General features: G+C 41.1%; 3 protein-coding genes across 4 annotated transcripts in view; 1 reads left to right on the top strand and 2 right to left on the bottom strand.

Annotated features, from left to right (window-relative positions):
• The first annotated feature begins 616 nt into the window (after positions 1–616).
• On the top strand, positions 617–4,468 carry sbspon (somatomedin B and thrombospondin type 1 domain containing). Its single transcript, XM_010733871.3, has 5 exons — positions 617–1,202; positions 2,196–2,390; positions 2,535–2,613; positions 3,172–3,348; positions 3,724–4,468. The coding sequence occupies exons 1-5, from the start codon at positions 977–979 to the stop codon at positions 3,839–3,841; spliced, it is 795 nt and encodes a 264-aa protein (XP_010732173.1). The 5' UTR covers positions 617–976; the 3' UTR covers positions 3,842–4,468.
• terf1 (telomeric repeat binding factor (NIMA-interacting) 1) lies at positions 4,291–8,451 on the bottom strand. The gene is made up of 10 exons (XM_010734372.3): positions 8,236–8,451; positions 7,517–7,612; positions 6,967–7,094; positions 6,714–6,800; positions 6,477–6,626; positions 5,516–5,625; positions 5,409–5,435; positions 5,202–5,299; positions 4,944–5,026; positions 4,291–4,826 (listed from the first exon to the last, which is right to left on the bottom strand). Exons 1-10 carry the CDS (start codon positions 8,423–8,425, stop codon positions 4,647–4,649), a joined length of 1,149 nt encoding a protein of 382 aa, XP_010732674.3. The 5' UTR covers positions 8,426–8,451; the 3' UTR covers positions 4,291–4,646.
• Positions 8,452–9,736: 1,285 nt separating this feature from the next.
• The window catches only part of kcnb2b (potassium voltage-gated channel subfamily B member 2b), a 110,287-nt gene continuing 94,366 nt past the window's right edge, over positions 9,737–25,657 (bottom strand). For both annotated transcript variants that reach the window (XM_027274357.1, XM_010733883.3), the window contains exon 3: positions 9,737–15,605. In XM_027274357.1, coding sequence (XP_027130158.1) covers positions 13,617–15,605 — 1,989 coding nt within the window. In that variant the 3' untranslated portion in view covers positions 9,737–13,616. The remainder of the gene's footprint in view (positions 15,606–25,657) is intronic.

The raw sequence follows: 25,657 nt of genomic DNA, 5'->3' as shown, positions 1-25,657 counted from the left end.
GCTTCACCAACAAGGCTGTAGCTTATTTAGTGCACAGATATGAGAGGTATTGATCTTCTCCTCTAACTTATGCAAGAAATCTAATAAGCCTCTTTCCCAAAATGCCAGCAACTAAATAAAATAGAATATCAGATAACATAACATAATGAAATAGAGGCACGTCAGAGGTAAAACAGGGGGAACTCATGTTCAAAGTGTTGAGATTTTTTGTCAGATTACAGTAACAATAATAGAAAGGAAAAAAGGGAGAGAGGTGAGAATCAAAGGGTGGTTTACAACGCTCAGCAGGCCCCCTGGCACAATTATTTGGAGACCTGCCAACTGCTCACATTCCTCCCTTTCTTCTGGGACTCTGGGGTGGCAGAGAGTGGCTGGGCAAGACTGGCATATCAGGGTCACATGCAATTCTGCAGGGAGAGGGTAAGAAGGAAAACGGGTAAACAGCACTAAGACAGGTGAGAAAGAGGCAGGAGAGAGAGAGAGAGAGAGAGAGAGAGAGAGAGAGAGAGAGAAAGGCAAAACACACACCAAAGTCACCAGCTCACCCCTCCCTCGCCCTCGTTGTCTCCTCCCTTGTGCGATCGACTGAAAGGAGGTGCTCCCTCCCTGGGAGCAGGGAGAGAGAGAGAGAGAGAGAGAGAGAGAGAGAGAGAGAGACGGGAGAGGTCACACACACAATATGAGGGACATTGGGAGTCTGACTGGAGCTGGAATGGGGTGCTCTGTACTGTAGGTTGCTCGGCAGACCTGTTTCTGGAAGGCTGGACACAGGAGACGGACACAGGAATTCCAGGTCACAAGGGCTCCTGTGGCAAAGCACAGCCTTGGCTGGGTTGGGGCTGGGCTGGTATTCCAACCTCTCCCTCTCACGTTCATGAGCATGACAGACATAGAATAGGACCAGGGAGGGCGTTAATACACTTAACAATAAGAAAGCAGATAAGAGGGCAACTAAGAGACTAGTGTGACCTCCTTTATGATGGGATCCTCTGTGGAGTTTGCATGTTTGTTGCTGGTGGTTTCGACTCTTGGAAAGAACCACTTGGTGTCTGGAGGTTGTTCTGGGAGATGCTGCCGGAGCAGAGACTTGAGCTGTTCGACCACTGACTGGAGGATGGACCGCGTGTATGGGACGTGCTACTGTGACAAGGGCTGCGATAAGACCAAGGACTGCTGCTTCGACTACTTCACAGAGTGCCCAGGTGAGGGATGAATGGAGGGAATGAATAAATCACAAGAGGAGGCACTGTTGATTTATGCACACACCCTTACTATATGACACCAGTGGGAGATAACCTGTTGCATGAGATAACCCGAACTCTTGTTAAAGATCTTCTGATTCTATCTATCAGACAGAAGATAGATATTTTTTCGTACCTGGTCGTTACTGGGTTGCTTATCTGATGGCACACAGATGGCAGGGGAGGATATGTTCCAAATTCATCCGAGGGATGTGAAATTGTTTGCACACATTTATCTTCATAGTCGTGAAGTCCTGTCAAACTCCCAGAGGCGTTGTTTGTTCTGTCTTCTTGACCTTCTAGCTTGCACAACACTCATTTTTCTTCTGTAACATGTGTCATGGCTGTTCCATCACAAAAAGGCAATACTCAGTTCACCAAATAACCCAGGCAAGCTCTGCATCTAACCTCATTTCAGTGGACTGGCCCACATAATGGAATTAGTACAAATATTTGAAGAATGTGATTCTGTCAATCAGTTGTAGCAATTACAGTTCCAGTCAAACAAGCCAAGCGTACATAATATGTGCTGGTAGTCACTAAATCTGCATGCTTAATACATCAAAGCTAGATCATCAAGCACAGGGAGCAAGTGAAAGAAAAATCACAGGACTTAGTGATTGAATGCTCACTTGGCATACTCTCAAACTACTTGTAGTTAAGCAGGAAACACTAATTCTACAAGTCACAATCAATGCTTCATTGATCTCAAGTTATGTCCTGCATATTTAGCTCTATTGCACTGTTTCACAGGAAAACTGTAATTATGCAGTCTGCACAAAACGCTGCAAGGTTTCACCTTAGCTATGGCTCAGATGTGTCACCTCATTGCACTCTGTGAACTTCAGGAGTGTTTGGTCCAACATCTCTCAGGTGTTTCAGTTTGATTGTTTTGCTGCCGCAGAGGATATCCTGTAATAATGTTTCTGCCACAATACGGGTGCCAACATCCAGCTCAGGACTGTACCATGAGCGACTGGAGCTTTTGGAGCGGCTGTGCCAAGCCCTGCCAGCCGTCAGTGAGAGTTCGTGTCCGCCACACGGAGCGGCAGCCCAGTAACAGCGGAGAGCCCTGTCCCAGCCTGCAGGAACGAGCCGGCTGCATGGAGTACAGAGACCACCATGGTGGCCACTGTGGACAAAAATCAGGTATACCAATAAATGAATATCTACAATTGCACTGCTTTTATTTGATTTTATACATATTGCATTGGTTTATCCTGTTTGTAACTTTTGGACTTGGGCTACACCTGAACTTACCAACAGAAATACTAAATTGGTTTCTCTTATCAGGTCCTGCATTCATCACCAGCATGGAGTTTGGCAAGGGAAGGCCCAAGCATGACAACTATGGAAACCCCCTAGACCCTGGGTAGGTTTCATATCATGCTCCTATAAAACCTCCCCAAGTATTCTGAAACTGCACACGACCTCGGGTATCTTTAAATTCAAGAGTTGAAAAGTTCATGAACGCAACCAGGGGTTAAACTTCATTTTAACGTTAGTCTGTGTAACTCAAACCATTTGGAAAAAAAAAGAAATAAAAGATCCTTTTTCTCCATCTGCATGAGCTACCAGTGGGTGTTTGCTCACCTGGTCGTCTGTCTACAAACCATTATATATAGCAATGTCGGGAGACTGCCCACAACCCTTTGAAATCAAGCACTCAGACTTTAATAAGGAGTGTCACATGAAAAGCACATGCACAAAGGGTCTAGATGACAGTAGGTGAGTTATAGTGTGGTGCCAACAGCATACCCATTGGCTGAATTATTGTCATTCTTACTTAATAATGGGTGTGCCCATACTACACTGGATCCGGAGATGATTATATTGCACTGATGAAACAAATTATCCCCACACCAGTCATTAACTGGGTGATGATGTCCTCCTATTGTGTACATTAAGACTCTGTCCCTTCTACCCTCAGGTTCTGTGTGGAATTCATGCTGCAGTCTCGGACACCCCATTGTACAGTGCAGAACCGGCCACACACCCACTGGATGCGCTACATAACAGAAGGCTTTAGAGTGTGCGTGTTGTGTGAACCCCCTGCCTTGCGAAACAATAGTGGCAGCTGCCAAGGAGACGGTCAGGAATCAGACAAGTAAGTTATGAACCTTTACATGCATGCTCTCTCAGCAATGTTGTTTTAAGGTTGCATATGAAGGGTTAGGTTTGTACAAACTGGATTAGATTTGATAATGCAGCATATTACATTTTTCCAGTTTATCAATCCCAGATTTATTTACAACATTTAAAACCAAATCAAAACAAGCTTAAACTCTTAACCAATCCAGGACAAATCCGAGCAGGATATGTCCCCACCTCCCTCTACAATTACACTTAATGCACCCTTGAGAAAGGCAGTAAATCAGTCAAACGTTGACATGGTGTACTGCACAAATGTGAACGTGTGGAACTATGCACATTGCAGTGTGGAAACGGTAAAACATTTGGGACTGTGACTTTTGTTTTGCAGAGAAGCTGTGCTTCGCTGGCAGGCGGTGGGAAACCATCAGTGCAGCGGGACGTGGAAGAAGGTTCAGAAAACCCAGCAGTGTAACTGTCCACCACAACACAGCTTTGTCTTCATCTGATCCAAACCAAGCACCTCAGACCAATGCTCAGATCTGGTGTCTACAATAACATCTCACAGCAGAGAACTCCTCTCGCCAGCACATACTTTGTTCAGATCAGATGCTACGATACTTTCAATGCTACGAGACTTCAAACTTTTGAGGGAGTTACAATGCAATTATGTCTCTATTACAACGATATAAAAGCATGTTCAAATCACTGCAATCACCATGCACACTTCCACTGTTGTGTAACTTTGCAGCATACACTCGTACAGTATTTCACCTTTTTCTAGCACACATTAAGCACGTACCAGAATTGATTTTGCATTGCTTTATTGAAAAACAAGCCACTGTTCTTTTGTTTGGTTTTTTACAAATTTCTTGCAAATATATTTAACTTAAAACTTGAAAAACTATTTACATTTGTATTGTGAATATGCATTTTTTTTTTAAAGAAAAACATGAAATGTTCCTTATCATAGACGGCTGTGATAACAGCCTAATTCATTGTTCTGTGTTGAGTGCCCTCTGGTGGTATGACATTCTCCCGGTGCAAACAGATCAGCAAGCACATGTTCAGCCAGTGACAAATTTTAGGTACAAATATTGTAAAATATTAAAATTATCACATCATAGAAGGCAATTTAAAAAAAATAGCCCAATTTAATAATGTGTGGACTGCCCTTTAGTGGAATATTTTCTGCGTGCAAACAAAGCTGCCATAAAACAGGACAAACTATATACAATAACACAAAGCTACAGGCTGGAAAGGGTTAAATTTGTGGATGAGCTTAATCAATATTTTTATTTTCCGGTACAATTGCTACATAAAAGAGGCACTCCCCTTTTTAGACTCTGTCCTCATTAGAACTCTCCAGCGGTCTTTGAGCATGACGCCACTGCGCCCTTCAAAATCATAATCCAATAATATGCGAGACCACTTCCCCGGGCCGTGACGTCGAACACCATCCTTCAGGTATTGGTCCAGCTCGCATGTCCATTTCTAGAAAGAAAAAAAAGTCCAACATGAAATCAAAAGTTTTTAGACTTTCAGTGATGAAGTTAGTATTTGAGCGATGCTTCATATGTTCATTTGAATGAGCTGTGTGGTTTAACTGACCCCACGTGCTTTTCTCGGTTTTGGTTTTTGCTCGTTCTTCGAGCAGGTGTCCGTTGACTTCCCAGATAACCTCTGTATTAACTCTGATGGTGGAAGGGTTCAACAGTCTTTTTAGCTTTTGTTCACGCTCAGAAATGCATACAAAATATCTGCCAGTGGATGCATTACTACACCTTGACAGATAATGAAAGTACTGCTATATCAGACAAGCGAAACACATTTTGTTTTTAACAGAAATATCAATGTAATAAAACTTACCATTCCGTGAGAGCCTTCTGAGAGAGACGAACGGCTTCTTGCATGTATCAGGTTGCCATACATCAATAATTTTAGTTGACAGTAGTTTCCGTTTTGTTCTGTGAAAGTGTAATACGGAGTGATGGAATGATTTGTTTTCCCACATACGCTGTATTTCTAGAGTTTAGGACAGCTTGTCTACACATTTCAACAATCATTTCTACTAACCTCAAACAAAGAGTGCTCTCCTTTTCCCTGTTAGGACATAATTGCACAGTACATTACTCAGTACAGAACAAGACCGTGCACATCTGGGATTGTAGGTAATGTCCTACCTTCCGTCCTCTGTGGATTCGCTGGATGTTTCTGACAGAGAGATGTCCTTTGTCACCACGTCCTCCAAATCCTTTATGCTCCCTGATGACTGGACCATCTCTGTAGCTGCCTGATAGATGGAGAGGTAGGCTAATATAAATTACGTTACTAAATATTGCCTTTTCATTCTCTTCCAAAACAATTAACTTTGAGGTTTAAGTATCGCTATAATATGAAAGCAAATCTAATGAGGCCTGTCATTACCAGATCGTTCATAGTTTAACCTTGGACAGCGGCCTCCGTGTAAATCACACTTGAAACTTTCATGAATAAGCGAGTCTGTTCGACCCCCGAGGAGGGCTCTGCTGAATGTAGCGGTTTGCCCTTCCAACTAATTTTGATGACAAATTGTCAATTAACTATGACTGATAATGTCACATCAGCACCTTGAGTTGGTCAAAGCCCCATTACTCAGAAGGAAGAGAGCAGGGCTGAACAGGCACAGGATCAAGAAGATTTACTGAGTGGAAAACATTTGTTTGTTGCCGTTTGTTGGAGCCAAAATATTGGAGAACTTATGAGTTTGACAATTAATTCTCTGCCACAAAAACAGCTGAAACAGCAAAAACCTGACAAGTCTTTCCACTTTTATAAGACTTTATAAGTTAAAGTGTCAAATACAATGCCACTCGACTTTACTGTTCATTTGTGGGCAAGGAGGGGATTAATCCTATTGTCCTGTGCCAAGACTTAATACTTTCTTGCACAGCTATTCTCATTCCTTATTTTTAAATTGGTATTAGTCCTGCATGGCCAGCTGTAGTAAAAATGTTTATTCTAATTATGAGCTAAAACCTACCCTAGGAAAACAATTTTCCAAACAGCAGTGCTTTGCTTTTTTCGCACAAACAAATATTTTGATATTCAATGGTCATGTTATACTACACTGAACAGCACTTCATCATTTCCTTTGTTCTGTACCTTGAGAAGGAAGTCAGAGGGGTTCTTCTCCAAGTAGGCATCCACGAAGGATTTTACCGTCTCCAGCAGGCGGCTGAAACTGAAGCTCATGAGGAATGGGTGGTATGTTTCCCTCTGTGCCACTATGGTTGACAGTTTTACTATCAAGCTCTGTTGGAAAAATGTCAAAAAAATGGTTGAGGATTAATATTATTCTAGGCCACCAAATATTCTAGTATACCAGAAAAGAATAGAGACCTGAGGGATTTCATGATTATTCTCAAACCACTTGAGGGCAGAGGAGGCAGAAGATCTTTGGCCCTTTTCCATGCACACAGCTACAGTCTAGGAATAAAAAAAACAAAAACATCAGAGACTTTACACTGAAAATGAAGACAAAGCATCCCCTGTGTGACATCAACCTTGCTTATTCACTGAACTGGTGATATGCATTATAACCAGCAGACTGTAGCATTCTGCAGACTTTCTTTAAAAAAAAAAAGGCACAAACCTGGACAATCAAGAGGATGTTAATGTTTTTGTACAAGCTCTCGTCCGTGACGACGTCTTCGAACTTTGACCATAGTTTGGCGGCAGACATCAGAGGCATCACATGAGAATCCTCTTCGAACAGGACATCTGGAGGGAAGACAGTGGTTAAAAAGAGGCCGTTAAGGATTGCGTGTACACGTTTCAAAGTACGGATTTTTAGCTTGAAGTTACGTTTCTGATATTAAAGCTGTTCTAACTATGTAGGTCATCAAAACATCGACGGCACTTCTTCTCCGATATCTACTCAGTTTCAGTCAGGTTCAGTTTAGTAAACATCCTCCGGCATAAACCGTAAACAGACCTCCAAACGTTAAATACTTTTTTCACTCGTGTACATTTTTATGAGACGTTTACAGCGTGGCTTGCTTCTGCTGATAAGCTGCGGCGGATCATTATAATTTCTACAGGGATGTATGCGTGCTGTAGGTTATACAGGAGGTCCACTCAAAAGCATCACTGCACAGAGATAATGTATGTACATGTAAAAACATGTATACAAGGGAACTTACTCAGCTGCTTTCCATGTATGACTCGAGTAAGGAAAGCACATATCAGCTTTTTCTCCACATGAAAGTGTCCGTTCAGAGATGACTTCTTAGAAATGGCTAAAAAAAACAAAACAAAAACAAAGATTAATTCACAAAAAAAGATTATAGTGTCTCCGGTGAAACATTAATGTGACAAATTAACCGTTCACCATCCTCATGTGGCTAATTTTAATCCAGGTACCTGGGGTAAAAAATAAAATGTCTCTTTATTTATGGCTGTAATAATGATTAATAGAGTTATCACAGCTTATTTCAGGTTATTGGAGATACATGATTTTAAACCACAGCATGGAGGCGAGCAGCAGCTGTGTTTTTTAATCTAGAGGCGTCCCACAGTTACTGAATTTATCCCTTATTTAATATTAATGCAGTTATGATGCATATTCAATTTGGAGCTGATTTCAGCACTCTTTGTTGTGCTCTTAAAGTTTACTTATGTAACTTACATCAGCGCCAAATTAAGTGAGAAAGTTTCCAGCTCAGGAAAATCTTAATTCAGGAATATTTCAGCTTTGTTTTGATCTGTAACTTCATGCAGCTTAATGTTTACGTTACTTTACTTATTGTTGCGCATTAACTGTTAGCTAGCTCGAGTTAGCGACTTTTAAAAACTTTTCCGACTCACATATTTCGTGTAATTCACACAAGTTAGCCGCTTTGTCAGCTGTGAGTTAACTCACCTTTGTAAATCGACAGCGACCGGCTGAACTCGTCCGGTTTGTCCGCCTTGAAATGATGACACATGCTCACAAACATAAAGTCCAACATCCACCCAGCAGCGACGGCGGACACGCGTGGAAAAGTGGCGTTTTGGTCCGTGTAGCTTGACTCTGTGTCGCTTTTGTCGCTTTTGTCGCTTTCAGGCTCCATGTTTACATTTGTAGTTTCTTCTCCTTCTTCTTCCGAAGTGCATGTTTACATTTGTAGTTTCTTCTCCTTCTTCTTCCGAAGTGGTTTGATTTAGGCGCGCTTTGTCAAGTTTGGTGGTGTCGCCTGACTCCACGCAGCGCCCCCTGGTGGCCGGGAGTGTAACTACAGCATTTTTTCTCCCCCAATACAAGTTAATATGATCTATTAGCAGTAGTCGAGTTGTAAAATGAAACCGGGGGGATGGTGAAATTTTTCATTTATGTGACATATTTTCCAGCAGGGGGGTCTGGGGTTCCTCCCCCGGAAAATTTTGTATTTCTTAGATGCAATTTCCTGCATTCTAGTCAATTTTAGGGTGACTTGCCAGACATGGCAAATCCTAAATCCCATCTGATTCATAGCTTACATTCTCAGTTGCATGGCCTGCCCTCAACTCGAGTACTGTCTATTAGTGACCAAAAGAAAGTATAAATACACAAAAGTCGTGTACATTTATATGTATTGAAAATTGTGTACATTTATGTTTGTTTATTTAATTAATTTGTCAGAGCAATAAGTAAAAACAAATAGGTATTTTCTCCCAAGCTTGTTGTTGTGAAAGTTTGTATAGAAACGCATTGCAACTATGTTTTTTCCAGGCAGCCGGTCCATTAAATAAGATTAACTTGTTTGCTCTCCTATGCTATTTGCCAAAAAGCAACAAATACACATCTGAAGCTTGCTTAAAAAACATGTTGATCTTACATCCTTTTGACACAGATAGGTGACGAACATTTAGTCTCTTCTTATTCTGAGTTTACAGCTACACCTGTCCTGAGTGTAACAGATACTGTAATTATAATCTTCTGTGCCACAATGGATGTAATAGATACAGCAATTTGTAAAAAACTCTTCACCTTATTTTAGAGTGTATGGGTTCCTTCAGTTTTTTCATATCAAAGACATAACATGCCATAACTTCTCGTTTTGAGGTTTGAGAGTGCTGTTTGTTTTCAGTATCCCTGTTTGGCAGCAGTGCACAATCAAGATCCATTAATCTAATGGAATGAAATACATTTCCCTCCAGTGATAAATCATTTATTAACCAGTCATCGCCAGAATGCTGAGCTGTCTGAACTTTTTAGATATGAAAAACAACTTTGTGTACCTTCCTGGAAATGCAGTATCAATGTTAATTTTAATGTCGGTATCATATTACGTAGAAATTGTAAATATGCAAAAGATGTATCCAGAGAACACAGATGTGTAACATCAGCTCGACTGTTGAGCAGAGAACACCAGGCACACAAACACATGAGTTATATACACATTTATTTGTTATTCTGCATATGCTAATAGACGTAATGGGGAACGATGCTCTACAGAAATGTTGACATACATGTACCATAACAAAGTTCTGTGGTCACATAATTGTTCGGACTACTACATGCATACAAAGATGTTGCTTTGTACAGAAACAGTCTGTAGCTCAGAATGTGTCTAATGATAATGTTCTCCAAAGCTGAACAGAGAAAACAAAATGTAAGAGGCAGAATACATAGAGAAATAAGAAGAAACAATGCTTTATGCATTTCAGGGAGCAAGGTTTGGTAAGCACGCATGAGTGACACAGACATTACCCATTCTCTCAGAGAAAATAAAGACACAACCTTTCCACTCTGTACAGCATCACACATGATAATGCCATTGTGAGACAGTAAGACAGAGCACAGTCCATTTGCTGTCTGCTCACAGAATTAATATTGGTATCCACACAAACATCATTCCAAGGGAATATAGCTGATCAATCCAAATCCCTTGTTTCTCTACCCTACCTGTCAAAATGAAGGATTACTTGAGGCTAACACAGAGACATGGTTACAATGAACAAAGGGATGAAGGAAATCATGTTAAATTGAACATACAGATACAGGAAAAATATATCTTTTTAACAAGAAGGTTATCATCGAACCTTCATAAAGGAAAACAAAAAAAGACAAATGAAAACTCCAAACAACAACAACCACCACTGACATTTCACTTTGGAGAGTACCAAAGAATCTGAGTTTCCAATGAGGGATCAATAATTTTACATGGAAGATAATTCCATGAGCTCTCACATGAATCTCTGATTACCGAGTTAAATTATGTCGGTCTGGGCATACAGTATGTACACAGACAAAAGGAAATATGGACCACAACTGATCACTGATGTGATGTAACCACCCGGGAAGAGCCCATTTCACCTCTCCTCTTTTCTTAACTCTCATAGACTTCCCTTATCCTAGCCTTCCTTTTACCCATTGATCGCTTGTTCCTGAGGGCATGCCATGGGGTTAGAGCCTCTGAAACTGTAGGGACTGGAGCACTCAATGGTGTCAGCATGGGAAATAATCAGATGTATCAGTTCAGTGACAGTAGGGATCTTTTCCTGCCTGTCGGTGGTCACTTAAACTCATCACTCCCCTCCTGTCTATTTCTCAGCTCTTACAGTCAAACTCCTGTCCTTCTGTTTGTGCTCCTTCCTGCCTCACTGAAGACTGATGGGGGTGGACACTGAATGTGGTACACAGATTACCCAGGAGGAGGGAGAAATATTGCCACTCCTTACACCAGGAGCCAAGACATCAATGTGGATTTGACAACATCACCTTTCAAAAAGTACAGAAGTAACTAGTTGACATTAGCTGTTAAAGAAAAAACAGAGAATCTATCCAATCGGAACATCAGAGAGTTATAGAAAACCTGAGAACTCAATAACATTACTTGTATCTATTACATAAAGACCTGATTTCTCCTATAAAATTAGAATTTTCTGTACAGTGCTATATGAACAAAGCAAAATGACTTGCTGCCTTCTCATAAACAGCAGTGTTATGAAAAGGCATGCATCATTTCAACCACCATATGGCAGGAAATTGTGGTCGTGCTCCATTTTGGTTTAGAAAAAATAGAATCATTCTCAATGTTAATTCACAAAAAACATAAAATCCTTTGTGTGTGGCCATTGAAATTAGATTATCTTAATATCTTCCACAGACATTTGTTAGATTTTTTAATGTAATCTAACAACAATACAAAAGGCCAAAAGTGGTCAATTTGGATCCCTATTCCCACAGATAATCAAATTTGAGCATCTGGCATAAATAGGCTTCATAGCAAATGCCAGCCACATAATATGAAAAAGTAAAAGTAAAATTCTCTTTTGCATTGTTTGTGAGATTCTGGTAGTTGTAATACTGTTTTGCCTCATATTAAAGATATAACATTTGAAAAATACAAGTAATTTCTGCCTGTACACTTACAAATCCCATAGACAGAAAATAAAGTGCCACAATTCTTGGCCTGCATAGATTGCAGTATGCGGTATTGCACATTCCACACCTCTCTGTGAGAACACACAAAAAAAAAACATGAACATAATAAGAAAAAATAAATAAAACAAATAACAAAGAATTCACCCACGTACTTCCTGTCAGTACCATTCTGGTTTGTATGGCTTTCACAAACACACTTCTAGTACACTCAGCCCAGTGTCATGCTGAAACAACAAACAAATATTCCAGCAATAAAATTGGAATCAAAGGCAACATACAACAGATATTTTCAGTCAGTGTAAAACAAAAGCGCGAAAGAAGACGAGAGAGAGAGAGAAAAAAAACTCCTTTGGGTTTAAGTTTGACTGAAAATAGTTTTGTTCACAATAAAACACGATAAATTACAGTCCAAGACACTACGGATATACAAAAAAAAAAAAGAAAAAAAAGATGCCTTTAACTTATCAGCAGGATCGGATAAACTTGCAGTAGTATGGGACAAATGTCAACAACGACATCAGGGTGCTGAGAGTAGGATAATGAACACAATGCAGGTAAACAAATCATAAGAAAAACAACAAAAAAAACCCCATAACTACTGTCAGAATACATGTTATTACTGTTTATGTTACTATGCAGCTGAGATAGATGAAAGCTTGTCAGTGTGCTTGATTTGGTCCATTGATATAACAAGGAATATTGTAATTTTTTTTGTGGTAGTCTAACCCTTTTAAATTGCCAAAATATATAATTATAGTGTAAAGCATATATGTGTATTAATGACCAGATGTACTGAATCAATAAATAGTCTTAACTGTTTTATGGAATCTCACTTACCTACTGTAGAATTTTTGTCTACAACCAATCTAGACCTACGTATTTCATATTTTATTCTTAAAACTACATTTAGATGTATATATCTGAAGTCAGAGAGTAAATAAGATTTATTTTTGTGATTTGGGCAGAATTAAAAGGTTGAACAAGGAATAAAACATCTTAAACCTTGCCCTAACTTCTGAAACTGCATGATAAATATTTTCAATAGCGGCAGTATCTGATAGTTCCTGTCCTTACTGGTTACATACGTATTTGGCAACTACAGAAGTATTTAGAGGAATCAAGGTGTTTTTTTTTGTCCTTCTTGCCCGCTGTCATTATTTCAAAGATTGAATATTGGATGCTCAACTGAAAGCTCAACAGTGGTTATGAAAACCAAAAGCAATAATGTTAACGTTACAGTTTCATACACCATTTTTCACACGAAAAAACATTACAGGGTCGTCATGGGAACACTTTGCATTTCCACAAAAGGTAATGATATGTTTTTTTTTATAGGTCGCTACGATGCAACACCCAGTCTGAGGGCTCTCAATTCAACCCCCCCCACCCCACCCATCCCATTTCACATTACAAATATTTGTACCTTCAGTGACAGTTTTTCTTTGCCATCCTGTGCATTGTCATTGCCTTAGATGTCCTAGTATTTACAGTGGAGCGCTTTCAGCAAACTAAGCACCGTAAAATATCTGTCTTTTTTAAATGCATGCTTTTTACAGATAAGTCCCTCTGTGCATTTCCTTCTTTTGCTAGAAAAAGGAGACTGTCATTATGTACAATGGGAGGACCAAAGTGTCTACATAAGTTGATGAATTCCCTCTGTTTCTCAAGAGCCTCCTCTCTGAGCCCGCTGTTTGTCCCAAAGTCGTCCTCTCAAATCTGCACGAAGCACTGCAGTTTCTTTTTCAGCAATAGACAACAACACAAGTAAAAGGGACTTGTCATGCCATGCAAAAATATCTGTCACTACAACTGCACCCTTGTCTTTTCTTCCTGCTCTCCCACACATCAGGCTGAGGTTGCAGTGGGTCTATTGTCCCTCAGAGCTTCTCTCACAGTCACATGCTGGTTTCACAGGTCGGAGACAGGCTGCCATCCCCGGGTATCAGGTGGATATCGGATGTAAACATGTGGTTCTCTACTTTGTGTCCACTTTGGTTGCTGTCAGCCTTGACCTCCTCGCCTGCCCCAACCATACCTTGGGTGCAGTTTTGAGCTGCTGTTTTGGGCGACAAGGGCGCAACTGCAGCGCCCGCCACCTCCATCAGATGCTTCTCATCGTGGTTCTCTGTGGACTCTTCATCGCCGGGTGGGGTGTCAACCACCAGCCTCTCAGGGGACAACGGGCAGGTCTCCTCCTCTGCGACTGGGAGCAGCTCCTCTGAACTGGGGATAAGCGGTGACAGCTCTCCATCGGGGGACTCGTCTTCCAGGATGCTGGAGCTGATGTCTCCAGGAGAGGTAGTGCTGGGCGGTGTTAACGGACCTTCAGCAGAAGTTTTGGTGAAGTTGACCTTCATCCCCTTTATTTTAAGAGGGTTATTCCCTCTTAGAGAGCTCCGGATGTTCTCCACAGCACTGTTAAAGGTCTCTCCTTCCTCTATGTGGAGCTCTGATCGTTCACCTGGGTTGAAGGATTCATAGAGGCCATCTTTGAGAATGATGCCAGGAGAGCTGTTGTCATCAATGGCCCTCAGTTGGCTAAGATCCAGATGGGCTGGTGCCCCTCTGGGGAGTCTGGTTTCAGAGGGCGCAGCTTCCTCATCTGAGTCGCAGCCTTGTTGTCTAAAGTCTCCTGAGCAGCTCGCAAAGTTATCTGGTGAGGAGGGTTCTACCTCCTTCATCTCTAGCTCTACTTCCTCTTTTAATGTGAAATCAGGGCTTTGAGACTTTTTAGGTGAGACAGGGGCAGTCATGGTTGTGCTCAGAGTGCTCATGGAGCTTGTAGTGTTGAGGTTAGTGAAGGACTGTGACTTGGTCATCTGGTTGTACATCTCCTCCAGTTTCTGCACATTGAGGTGCTGTGGGGTCCTGTTTGCCCGCTGGGGGCTTCCAGTGGTGGTGATGGTTATACGTTGAGGAGAGCTTTGCAGCAGAGACTCTGGGTTTCCTTTATTTGGGGATTTCAGGTTAGTCTCTGAGCTGGCGTGCCTAGTTGAGCTGCCCCAGCGGCTTGGAGACAGGTGGTTGTCGAGGGAGGTCTTGTCGTCTCCCTTTTCTACCACCACATCCATCAGTTCCATACTGCGGGCAAAGGCATCTTTTAGATTCATTGACACAATGCTGCCATTTCTCTTGGCTCGCTCCAGTGCCTCCCTCCTCTTGATGGCCTTCTCCTGTCTCTTCTGTTCCTTGTAGAACTCAGAGAAGTTGTTGACGATAATGGGGATGGGCAGGGCAATGACCAGCACTCCTGCAATGCAACAGAGCCCACCCACAATTTTTCCAAGTAAAGTCTGTGGGTAAATGTCACCATATCCCACTGTTGTCATTGTAATTGTTGCCCACCAGAATGAAGCAGGGATACTGGTGAATTTGGTGGCATCTTCATCTTTCTCAGCAAAAAAGACCAAGCTGGAAAATATCATGATGCCCATGGCCAGAAATAATATAAGCAGCCCCAGTTCATTGTAGCTCCTTCTCAAAGTAAACCCTAGAGACTGGAGTCCTGTGGAGTGCCTGGCCAACTTCAGGATCCTCAATATTCTCATGATCCTGAATATCTGCACCACACGGCGCACATTTTGGAACTGAAGCACACTCTTGTTGGACTCAGTTAGGAAGATAGTGACGTAGTAGGGCAGAATGGCCAGCAAGTCAATGACATTCAGCGGGCCTTTGAAGAACTTCCACTTATTAGGAGAGGAGAGGAAGCGAAGGAGGTACTCCATGGTGAACCAGGCAATACATACAGCCTCTACATGGGCCAGCTGTGGGTTGTCGTTGGCCTGGCCGAACTCGTCTATGACCTGGAGCTCTGGTAAGGTGTTGAGAGACAGAGCAATGGTGGAGAGGACGATGAACAGGATCGAGATGATGGCTAGAATCTGAAAAGAAAGCACAGAAGGACATAAAATATTATTTTCCTCCTATGTTTATGTGAAAGATGACTTTCATTGTCATTGTTAATAGACTGTAAAAGAGGACAATTATGCAGAATTGATATAAATACATATTACAAGTGCATGAGTCATAAATGTTGAATTAAGATATCTATCACTGTGTCTCTGTCAGTCAACGTTTTATGGGTCAGTTGTTTGTGATAGATATGGGATACACAGTAAATCATCATAATGATAGGTGTCTGATTTTAATTAGGGACAGAAAAAGATGAATCAAATGGAGAGTCTGTCTTTGATCAAAAGACACTACAGGTGCGTTCTTGAATGAGAATATGCAAATTAGATATATAAAGCATGACAGTATTCTATATCAGGACAAGGAAAGGTAGCAGGGTAATATAAAACGAATGATTCAATCTTTGAATGAATGTAACAGTGTGTATTACATGAGGAGAACATTTAAATACAACTAAAGGAACATAACTAGGTCAGAAAAAAAGGCACTATCTGTTGGAAACGGTCTGAAAAGGTTCATTCAGTGCTTTCAGTAATGAAGAAAAAGTACTTGCAGACTAGTTTTTACACCCTACCATTTGTTCTTGTAAAATTTATAATGCTTTGATATAGCTTCAAGTACCTTCCGCTCAGTAAGGGATGGGTAAGAACATCCTGCATAATCCTATGAGGTCAGCGCAGCATGAGGCTCTTTACCTTGACCAGGATTTCTTGACCTTGATGGATTAAATCTGGACTGTTTGGTACATATAAAATGAGATTGTGTGAGCATATATGGTGATTGTTTGAAGTATTTCAAGGTTCCTTCATCATCCGTCCCTTTACCCTTCTTCTTCTCCCTTGGTAGAGGTCTTACCCCCACCCTCCTCCTCATCCAACACACACATCCAATAATATTGAACAAGAAACCGTTTTTGTACAGTTTCTTGTCCTTGTTTTCTTCTACAAGATTAAAACCAACATCTCAAGCCACTGTCCTCATGTTTATAGGTCTATAGTCTCCCTCCATATTTTCTCCTGCTGGGATTAGTTGATGTCCTTTTTCCACACAGGTAGAAAGTTTCTGCCCTAAACTCGACAGTACTGCAGTATACCTTCCACAACCATTTGAAATCCAGTGCATGGAAACATTTTAATTCTTTTGTGTGAAGTCCTCTATGACCTGAACAATATAAAACCTATTAGAGTCTAATGAACAAAGACTGAACTCTCAATAGGAAAACTCAAGATAGAAAAACAAGGCAACCAGAATACTAATCACAAACTGCATTAAGCTGTAGAACATGCTGATTATTTTACATAAATTTAGATAGAGTCTGGAGTCAGTCACTGCATCTCCGCGAGATTTCCCTAATTTAGAAAATATTACATATTACGCAGGAATGGAGTTCAATGACTTTGCAGAAGTGCGCAGGGGTCAGCAATTTCTAATGTCTATCCATTAGTGATCGCACTGGGGAAAAAAAGTGGCTAATGGCCAGAGCCGCTGCCTGAGATACGCAATCATAAATGTATTAAAATGTATTTAAAGAAAGAAAGGTGAAGAAGAAATGATAGAGACAACTGAGGGACAAGGGGGGTGTCATAGCTCAGCAGAGGAAGTGTTACCGCTAACTGAATGCTGGCACTGATTAGGTTAAACCTATTAGCAGCTAAGTGCAACCTGGGTCTGGCCTGGCACTGAGCTGAAAGACGCAGATTGCTTCCGTACCCCTGAACTTCTTGGCAAGCCCGTTTGAGGCTCACCCTCTGGTGCCAAGCCACTCGATCAGAGGACTTTTGCTTGTGTCCCTGTTGCTGAACACCTTGGCACCAAGTCAGCTCCGAAATTGGAAGAACAGATTATAGAATGAGATAATGATTTCGCTTCAGTTTATAGGCTCACTGACATCCGCTTACATATCTGGATTTATTTAATTTATTTATACAGTACAAGTATAAATGTGATTTATGAATATACAAGCAAAAGGTCACTCATTCTTTAGAGGTCAACTTTTCTTTATTTAGATTCACATTAACTGACGCAGAGGAGACAGTTAATCTTCTAATGTTCCACAACAAGTGAACTGCACTATGAACAGCTGAATGAACGGACTCGTGGGCATGGACACAAACGCACTCACGCTCACAGACAGAGAGAGAAAGTGATTAATGTTTTCGCTGACCCACACCCATGCGATCTCACCTTCCTACACATCCATGCGCCCCTTGCTCATGGACAGCAGCAAATGACATTTGATCGAGAGAATGAGCAATCCTGAGGTGGCTTGCATTAACCTACTGTAAATTGAGTGGGAGTAGTTAAGAAGATCAATTACTTGGACTCAGTCTACTTTGCCCCTAATTTGCATGTGTGGTGGCATTAAGCATAGCATCAAATGCCACGAGTGTTGGATTAAAAGACGGAAACAAGCGCGAGCCAGGCCAAATGACCTGGAAGTGACCCAGCGGAGGAAAGTTAACAAAGACAGGAAACAAGATATTTCTTTGAACTGGACACCCATATCAATGGAGCAATTCTTTGAAAAGGAGTTCAAAGAGATAAAACGACGGGGATTAAAATGTCACTAATACCCTGATCATTTGACTCAAGTAATCAATGCTACCTTCCGCCCAAGCTGCCTGCATACAGACCTACTTTATAATCTGAGATGATATGCTAGAGAGCAGCAAGATGATTGTATTAGTGCTTAATAGCAAAAATAAAAAGACAATTTAAAGAAATATGCCACTTATGAAGACTACAAGCTACTTAGCTAAATTAAATGCACCAAATGTAAGCTGTCACAATAAAGACATGACTTGTATAAAAAAAAAAAGTCTGATGACACAGGTTTTATTATATATAAGCCCTTTCTGTCACCGTCCTCTGTCTATCTTCATCATTCCATGTCCTTATGACCTCAGGATGCCACAGTCAGGTCATGGTTAGGCTAGTCATGAGACCTGATTGGCTTAGACAGGAAGGTAATGTCCTCAGATGATTAGGTGATGTGTGACGTGCTTTAGTTGTCCATGGCTATTCTGGATCTTTTACTATTCCTCCCTCTATTCTGCTTAGCATGACTGGAAATGTGCTGGAAAAAAAAAAGCTGTCTCGCTTTGAGGTTTATGATGAGATGAAAGACAGATGGAGAGAGAGAATTACTAGATGTCACATGATTTTTATTTTTATACAATACTCTGAGGATTTCCCTCCGGATACTTTGGTCTTTGCTCCTGAGCACATTATAAAACACATCATGAAAAACTAAATCACTTGATGAATGTCCTCGCAAAAACAAAAAACCAGCTGGCTCAACTCCTCAAGGGACAGCTTAAAATATAGTGCCAGCGACAGTGTAGGCAGCAGTTCAGGAGAGTATTTCTTGTGCGTCAAGCGTGTGAATGCGCTTTCGCCACCAACACCCACCATCACGGCTCCTTTAAGGTAGTATTAGATCCTCTGGGAGCAGGATGGGTGAAGCTGATCCAGAGGAGAAAACATGCAGGAGCCACTGAGTTAAAAGCTCTCTTGAGCCTTTCTCGATTTCCATCATCAGCCACCTGTCAGCACAACCACTCTTGATATTGCAAGAATCACCTTTCCCCGTGTACTTCCAGCTCCCACAGGAAACACTCGATAGGCCCACTAACTCCTTTCTAAATGTCCTGTCATCAGTGACAGCCCTGTGGTCACGCAATTACACCCTACTTTGTCTCCTCTGCCTGCATCTCTGTCTCTCCTTAGTTTTAGGGAGGAAAGATGCTGTGTGGGAAGAAAAATAACCCACGCCACACCAGTGGCCCATCTGCCAGCTCGGAGGAAAGCTATTGATTATGTACACATCACATTATGGACACTAAGTGTTACGACCAGATGAAGGGGTATGAAAGGAAGTAACATAAAACCAGGTTGTAAAGGTTATTAAACAAAAGTATTTTATTAAATGAAAGTTTCAAGATTGTTTTAACAAAAGGAGGTGAGGCAAAAGGGAACTAAGGGCGAGCAAGTGCTGTTAAACGAACAAACAAATATAACAAAAGAAGAACTCTAAACAGAGCCTATTATATCTAACTAGAAAACCAAACGAGAAAGAAAAACCTCACTAACTAAGTCTAACTCTAAGTAACAAAAACACATCCAAAACAGCACTCTTAATCTAATGAGTCTAACAGAAATAATCTACGATGTAATCAGTAGATATAAACTAACTAAACCCTGCCCAGTCCCAATAAACCAAACACAAAACCTCCGTTTACAAAACACAAACAAACTAGTATCCTCAGATACATACGAACACCAAACGAGTATCATCCGACACAAACGAGGCGAGCTCACGAACACACAAACAACAAGTGAAGCCGCCACGATGCTCGGGCGGCTGCAGTTTAAATGCCGGTGATGCTGCTGCGGGGGCGCTCTCATTGGCGGCACGGGATTGATGCCGCACCAATCCTGGCCATGCAGAGCCACGACCAAGTTGTCCCCGCCTCCTCCAGGTTGGGGCCAACCAGGGACCGGGAACCGCACACCTGCATTTACCTATAGTGGGGAGACAAATACTACACACACATATACGCCGGGGCGAAACGGCGACAGCCGTAACACTAAGCCATGCCCAGTGAGGCCCTATTGATCTCCTTGCTCAGAGCTCTTATGGACCCTGATCCACATCTGAGGTCCCCACTGACCCTCCCTCCCTCCACTTGTGTCATCAATTTGTGCCGGACAAATTGAGCCATTCCTCAGGTATGATCATTTTTTGCTGCTGAATCAATCCAGGCGATTATGGCTATGGTAATGCGGATTGATCCCATGGCTTGTGCCCTGTTTTATCTTCTGGGACTGTCTACCTTCCAGTGTGACGACCCTGTCAAAGCAACGCATTTGTTGGGCGTCACGTGGCTACGGAGCTCTGCGCATATATTAAAATAAAGCATCATTTGTTGGATGAATTACCGCGCTAAGTGCACATGTACCAGTGGACAATTTTACTTCGTTATTCAGACCACTGGCTCCATATGTTTGAAATACATTTAGGAGGATCCAAATGGCAAGGCTTGACTCCTAAATGTGCACAAATTCAGTTAGCGAACCATTACCAGCTATTAATGATGGCACTGAGCAAATACGGCATTGTTAAGGAACCTGGCACACATACTTAAAGAGAGATTTATATGGCATGGAGAGAGAGGGTATGACTTAAATACATGCACCCTTAGAGAGATTCAACATTCTCCCTACCACTCTGTCAGGATTCTGCTGCTTAAGAGCATTTTGTATGGCTGGTTTCCAAAGATTTCACACAGAGCGAAAAAGCAGAGGGGGCGGGTAGAGCATGTAATATTTGGTGGCCGTCCACTGTTTTGTCCCACAGCTCCTCCGAGGTTCAGAGAATTTTGGAGGAGTGCCACAGTCGTTTCAATTCGAACAAATTCAAGTGAATTCCTTGAAACTGGCAGATTATGTGTGCAGCTGAAATATGTCCCCATATATTTTGTTTTTTTTTACATCTTTGCAACAGAATCAGATAAAAGAATCCACTACAGTGTCCATCTGGTTAACTACTTTGGCAGCTACAGAGGGAGAGGGAGTTTAGTGCTTAATAAGGGCTTATTATTCCAAGATAAAACTATTGAGCTGTTCATATATCTTTGACAGCTCTCAGTGCAGTCAATAATTGCAGTGAACATAACCCATTTGTCTTGGCATAATGCCGCATCACCATACTGTGTCACTTACAATTTAATTTGTTATCAGTCAGCTTGACTATATTATGTGTCCCTGTGTGCTTGCCAACCTTTATGATGAGTATTGGCATGATGTGATTAAAGTCACAATTTCAGGGTTAATCTCTGTGAGGTGCCTTACAATCAGTACAAGAGACAAACCTTGCATGTAAATTATTTTTCTTACCAAGGGGCTTGGTATAAACATCCATAAGAGATACAGAACTCTCCCTCACTTCTATATTACCCTTGCTGGAGGCATGCAACAGCAGGGCTCCAGAGGGTTTCAGCAAACATTATGAGGGCGTGAGGCTCCCTCTGCAATGCAAAAATTGGGATTACTTGAGAACATTTTGCTTCTGTATTTTTTTTTTTTTTTAAACATGAATTTCTTTTTGATAACCAATGCTCAACACTTGTCTGGTCTAACATACAAGGTCTTATTTTATTTTTTATTTATTTATGATGATTTATGGATAATAGAATTGATGTTCCTTTATTTACACAGAATGAGGAGGGTGGATATTTTGTGTAAGTGCTCCTCTTGTGTTACAAGTGCAAAGTCCTCAGCTTAGTCAACAGCAACAAAAACAGTTGTAGTATATACACAGTATACACCTGCAGTTTGTGTCAGTACTGTTTTTGTGAGGGGAATTTGATTTGACTAACTGTAAATGCTAGATATGAAAAATTAATTTTATTCATTTCTGAACCCTGGCCTTCTGCAGCAAGGACTAAGCCTTCGCACATGGGGCGGCTGCTCTACCAAGTGAGCTAAACGCCGCACCTCTGTGCGTATTACTTACGTATAAGCTGCAAATGTTATCAATAACAACGATCATGTTATTTGTATTCAGTAACTGACTACATTTCAATGTAATCTGATCCAACCCTGGAAATCAATAATCAATTCCTTATATCAGCTTGCAGAGCACCCGGACTCTTTGCTTCCAGAATGCTCGAGTTCATTTTTTGTCACAATATTACAGGCAAGAAAAATGAGGAAGAACCAATACATGATAAAAAATAAATTTTTAAATAACCCTTGTACATTATTTAGGGATGTCCGACCGCCACACATTTCTTCTTTTTTTTCTGCACTATGTTTCCTTTGATCTCTTCACCAAACTTCACTGCATCGCCCTTTCTTCCCATTCTAAACACATTGTTCCGGTGGTGCTGTTCACTCTCCCCCTCAAAGCCCTTTCACTTCCTTGGCAGGCTTTATTCATACAGGAGTGATATTTGTTTGTGTGTTACTTTCTTTTTTTTCCATAGAATCATGGAGGAAAGTGGGCTAGTATGAAATATTTATAGTATGTCCGTCCACTAGCCACACACAGGCCTGCACAGGAGAGGCAACACTGTCATGTGTATCAGTATACGGCGCTCCATTACATCTCAGATGAGATTAGGTTGAGTGACGTGACCATGATTATCAGATTAAACACCTTACATATTAAATAATGTATTAACTCACACATTGTACTGACAATTACCCCTTCGATGTTTGTTCAAACGACGTCCCTTTAAGACTGTTGCTAATTCACTGTAACCCTAACGCTGGGAGGGAAATGTGCCAGTATATGAATCCCTGTGAGTCCCGGGAGTTGGCAAACAGCACAGAGAAGAATCTGACTGCTTTCAAGATGCTGCGGTCGCACTGTGGTGGTACGGAGGAGACAGCCAGAAGTTTGTGGTTGTTTCTTTCTTGTTTATACAAACGGGAAGTTGAAAAGTTCAAAAAAATGAATTCACTTTGTCCATTTCTACTTTCTGCGCTGTCAAATAAGCACAAACTAAATGTTTAAAACATCCAGGAGAAGCAAATTCCAACCATTTTGTACCCCGTGCATCCTCATCCACTGATGATACAGCAAATTATAATGCAACAGATCTTTGATTCTACACAGAAGTAAACAACAACTGTCGGTTTTGCTGGCTGGAATGACCACTGTCGCTAGCAGATTTTATTAGCTGTAATTAGCTGATCCTAACTCTGTGAATTGGCGGAAGAGTTTTTAATGTTTCCAGCTGGCTCAATTTAAAGGACCAGTTTGTTGGATTTAGTGGGAGCTAGCAGCCCCCTCCACTCGCCATCCGTTCCAAGCATGAGGGAAAAAGTACAGTAGCGGTAAAACGCAGGAAATAACCTGGTGTTTAGTTTGTTTGTTTGTCTGTTAATGCTATAGAAACATGGCCGACTCTGTGGAAGCAGACCCACTGCGTCTGTATATATAAAAGGCTCATTCTAAGGTGACAAAAACATAACAAATCCTATTTTTACTTGATTGTAATTATAATAATAATACAAATTATACAATAATAAAAACATAACTGTGCATATTATTTTCCATTTCTGTAATATTCTGTAATTACAGCCCGTTAAATCTTTAAAGCTAATTGATGTTATGATGCAAAAAGAGGCTAAAGATAGATGTCCTGGTAAAATCTTCAGATAATGATCCATGTACAAATGTAAGGAACAGTGATGCTAAGTTTTGAGGATAAGGACTAAACAGAGTTTGGAAATACAGCGGATGACCACCCTGTTACACTTTGCTATGGTCACTTCCTACACAGTTGATGTTCTAGTTGTAAAACTGAGATATTCCTAACATACGTAATCCCCCCAAAATAATGAAGCTGGCTAATGATATTTTAATAAGGTTTGACAGAAACGCTGGGTTGCGACTATAGGTGATTAATTAGTTAGATGGACATGCTAACATTTGCAGATTATGTTAAAGCAAATGAATGCACGGTTTTTCCTATAGTTTCATGTTCAAAATACCAAAGTAAAATTTTAATTAATTTTTAATCTAAGTTCATCAAGGTAACAAACTTTGGGCTCATCTATATTAATGAGTAAAGAGGAAAGCCAATGACATCCAGCAGCTTTTTTTTCTTAAGGTCATAATGAAAGCACAACACAACAGCAGTCAGGTACTTAAACTTTAACATTTATGAACCATCCTCCACATGATGAGTTCACAGTCACACTTTTAACAGCAGTGCTTTAAATGTTCAAGTAAACATCACAAGACAGCGGGGCCATTTCTGGACACAACCTTGAGAGAAATTCCACAACTGTCTTTTCAATCAAATGTATTGATGAATTTATTTAAAGCTCTGATAGGATCCTTGAGCCATCCGCTGACTGAAATAGATACCTAATGCTTGGTCCATGCTACTGTATATCCTGTGACATAGCCCTCTCACTCTGCTATCAGATTTCTACATCCAGTAGACTTCAGGAGAGATATGATTGCAGTTCAATGATACTTCATCAGTGTATTATAAAAAGATTTCCCACAGTGTGCTCAGGCTATTTCCGTGGACAACTCAGCAGTTTTCTGAATTAAGCGTTGGATGTAAAAGTAGATCCTGCTGAGACCAAGCCTCCCAGGAAGGGCAGTGAGGAAAGTCATGCACGCTGCGTCACAAAGCATTTAATACAAAGAATAAACTGAGATTCAGAACAATGTCTTGATTAGTCCCAGCGAGATTAACACTTAGATATTTTCACTTTGGCAAACTTCTAATTGCACCAGTCCTTTGTCGTTCTCCTTATCCGACTCTCTTTCTCTCTGTCCGTCCTCTGTAATCTGTCCATCATTTGGCCCCCTTGGAGTCAATCATAGCCCGTGACTTTCACCACACAAATGTCAGGAAAAAAAAGAGAAAGAGAGTGTAGGCAATTACAGGCAGGCCTGGCATTGCAGAGGAGAGCAGGGTGTACTATGTGAGGCAAAGCTGTATTGTCCAAGACCAAAATATGCAAGCAAAATTCACTTCTGCTGCAGTAGTAAACAAAATATATACTATTCTTCACGAAAGAGAAAATCCAATAAAACTAACTCTTTGTGTGAAATATGTAAGAACATGCTTTGAATTATGAGACAGCCAGAGATGATGGTTTGCTCGTTTCTATGCCTTTGTCTTCTGTTAACATTACTTTGTTGCTGCGTAATTGCTTTTGCAACGTTTTTATGATTATGATCTCGATAATTACATTAGAAACCAATTTAAACAATGTCCTTCCTTCTCGTCTCAGTTCCCTTGCCAGGAGAAATGGCGGTAGACATAAAAAAAAAACAAAAAGAAAAACCGCCTATATGTTTGTGTGTGGGGATGGAGAACAAGCCTTCGGCCCTTATGGCGTGACAACATTATTAACCTATATGCCTCCTCCCCCTTCCTTTCCCCTCTTGAGAGAAGAGAACAGCAGGCAGACCAGAGCCAGTGCCCTCTATGCACATGTACGCTCACACTTCCAGTATGCATATATTTGAGGGAATTATTATGGT

This window comes from Larimichthys crocea, chromosome XXIII, assembly GCF_000972845.2.
Source record: "Larimichthys crocea isolate SSNF chromosome XXIII, L_crocea_2.0, whole genome shotgun sequence".
Classification (NCBI taxonomy): Eukaryota; Metazoa; Chordata; class Actinopteri; family Sciaenidae; genus Larimichthys; species Larimichthys crocea.
This window is presented reverse-complemented; position numbering and strand designations above follow the sequence as displayed.

Excerpts from the sequence above, each read along its gene's own strand:
- sbspon (XM_010733871.3), top strand. The coding sequence starts at position 977 with ATGATGGGATCCTCTGTGGAGTTTGCATGTTTGTTGCTGGTGGTTTCG. Across the intron at positions 1,203-2,195 it reads CTACTTCACAGAGTGCCCAG|CTCAGGACTGTACCATGAGC; the intron begins GTGAGGGATGAA and ends GCCAACATCCAG. Across the intron at positions 3,349-3,723 it reads GACGGTCAGGAATCAGACAA|AGAAGCTGTGCTTCGCTGGC; the intron begins GTAAGTTATGAA and ends TTTGTTTTGCAG.
- terf1 (XM_010734372.3), bottom strand. The coding sequence starts at position 8,425 with ATGGAGCCTGAAAGCGACAAAAGCGACAAAAGCGACACAGAGTCAAGC. Across the intron at positions 7,613-8,235 it reads GTCGCTGTCGATTTACAAAG|CCATTTCTAAGAAGTCATCT; the intron begins GTGAGTTAACTC and ends TGTTTTTTTTAG. Across the intron at positions 4,827-4,943 it reads AACCGAGAAAAGCACGTGGG|AAATGGACATGCGAGCTGGA; the intron begins GTCAGTTAAACC and ends TTTTCTTTCTAG.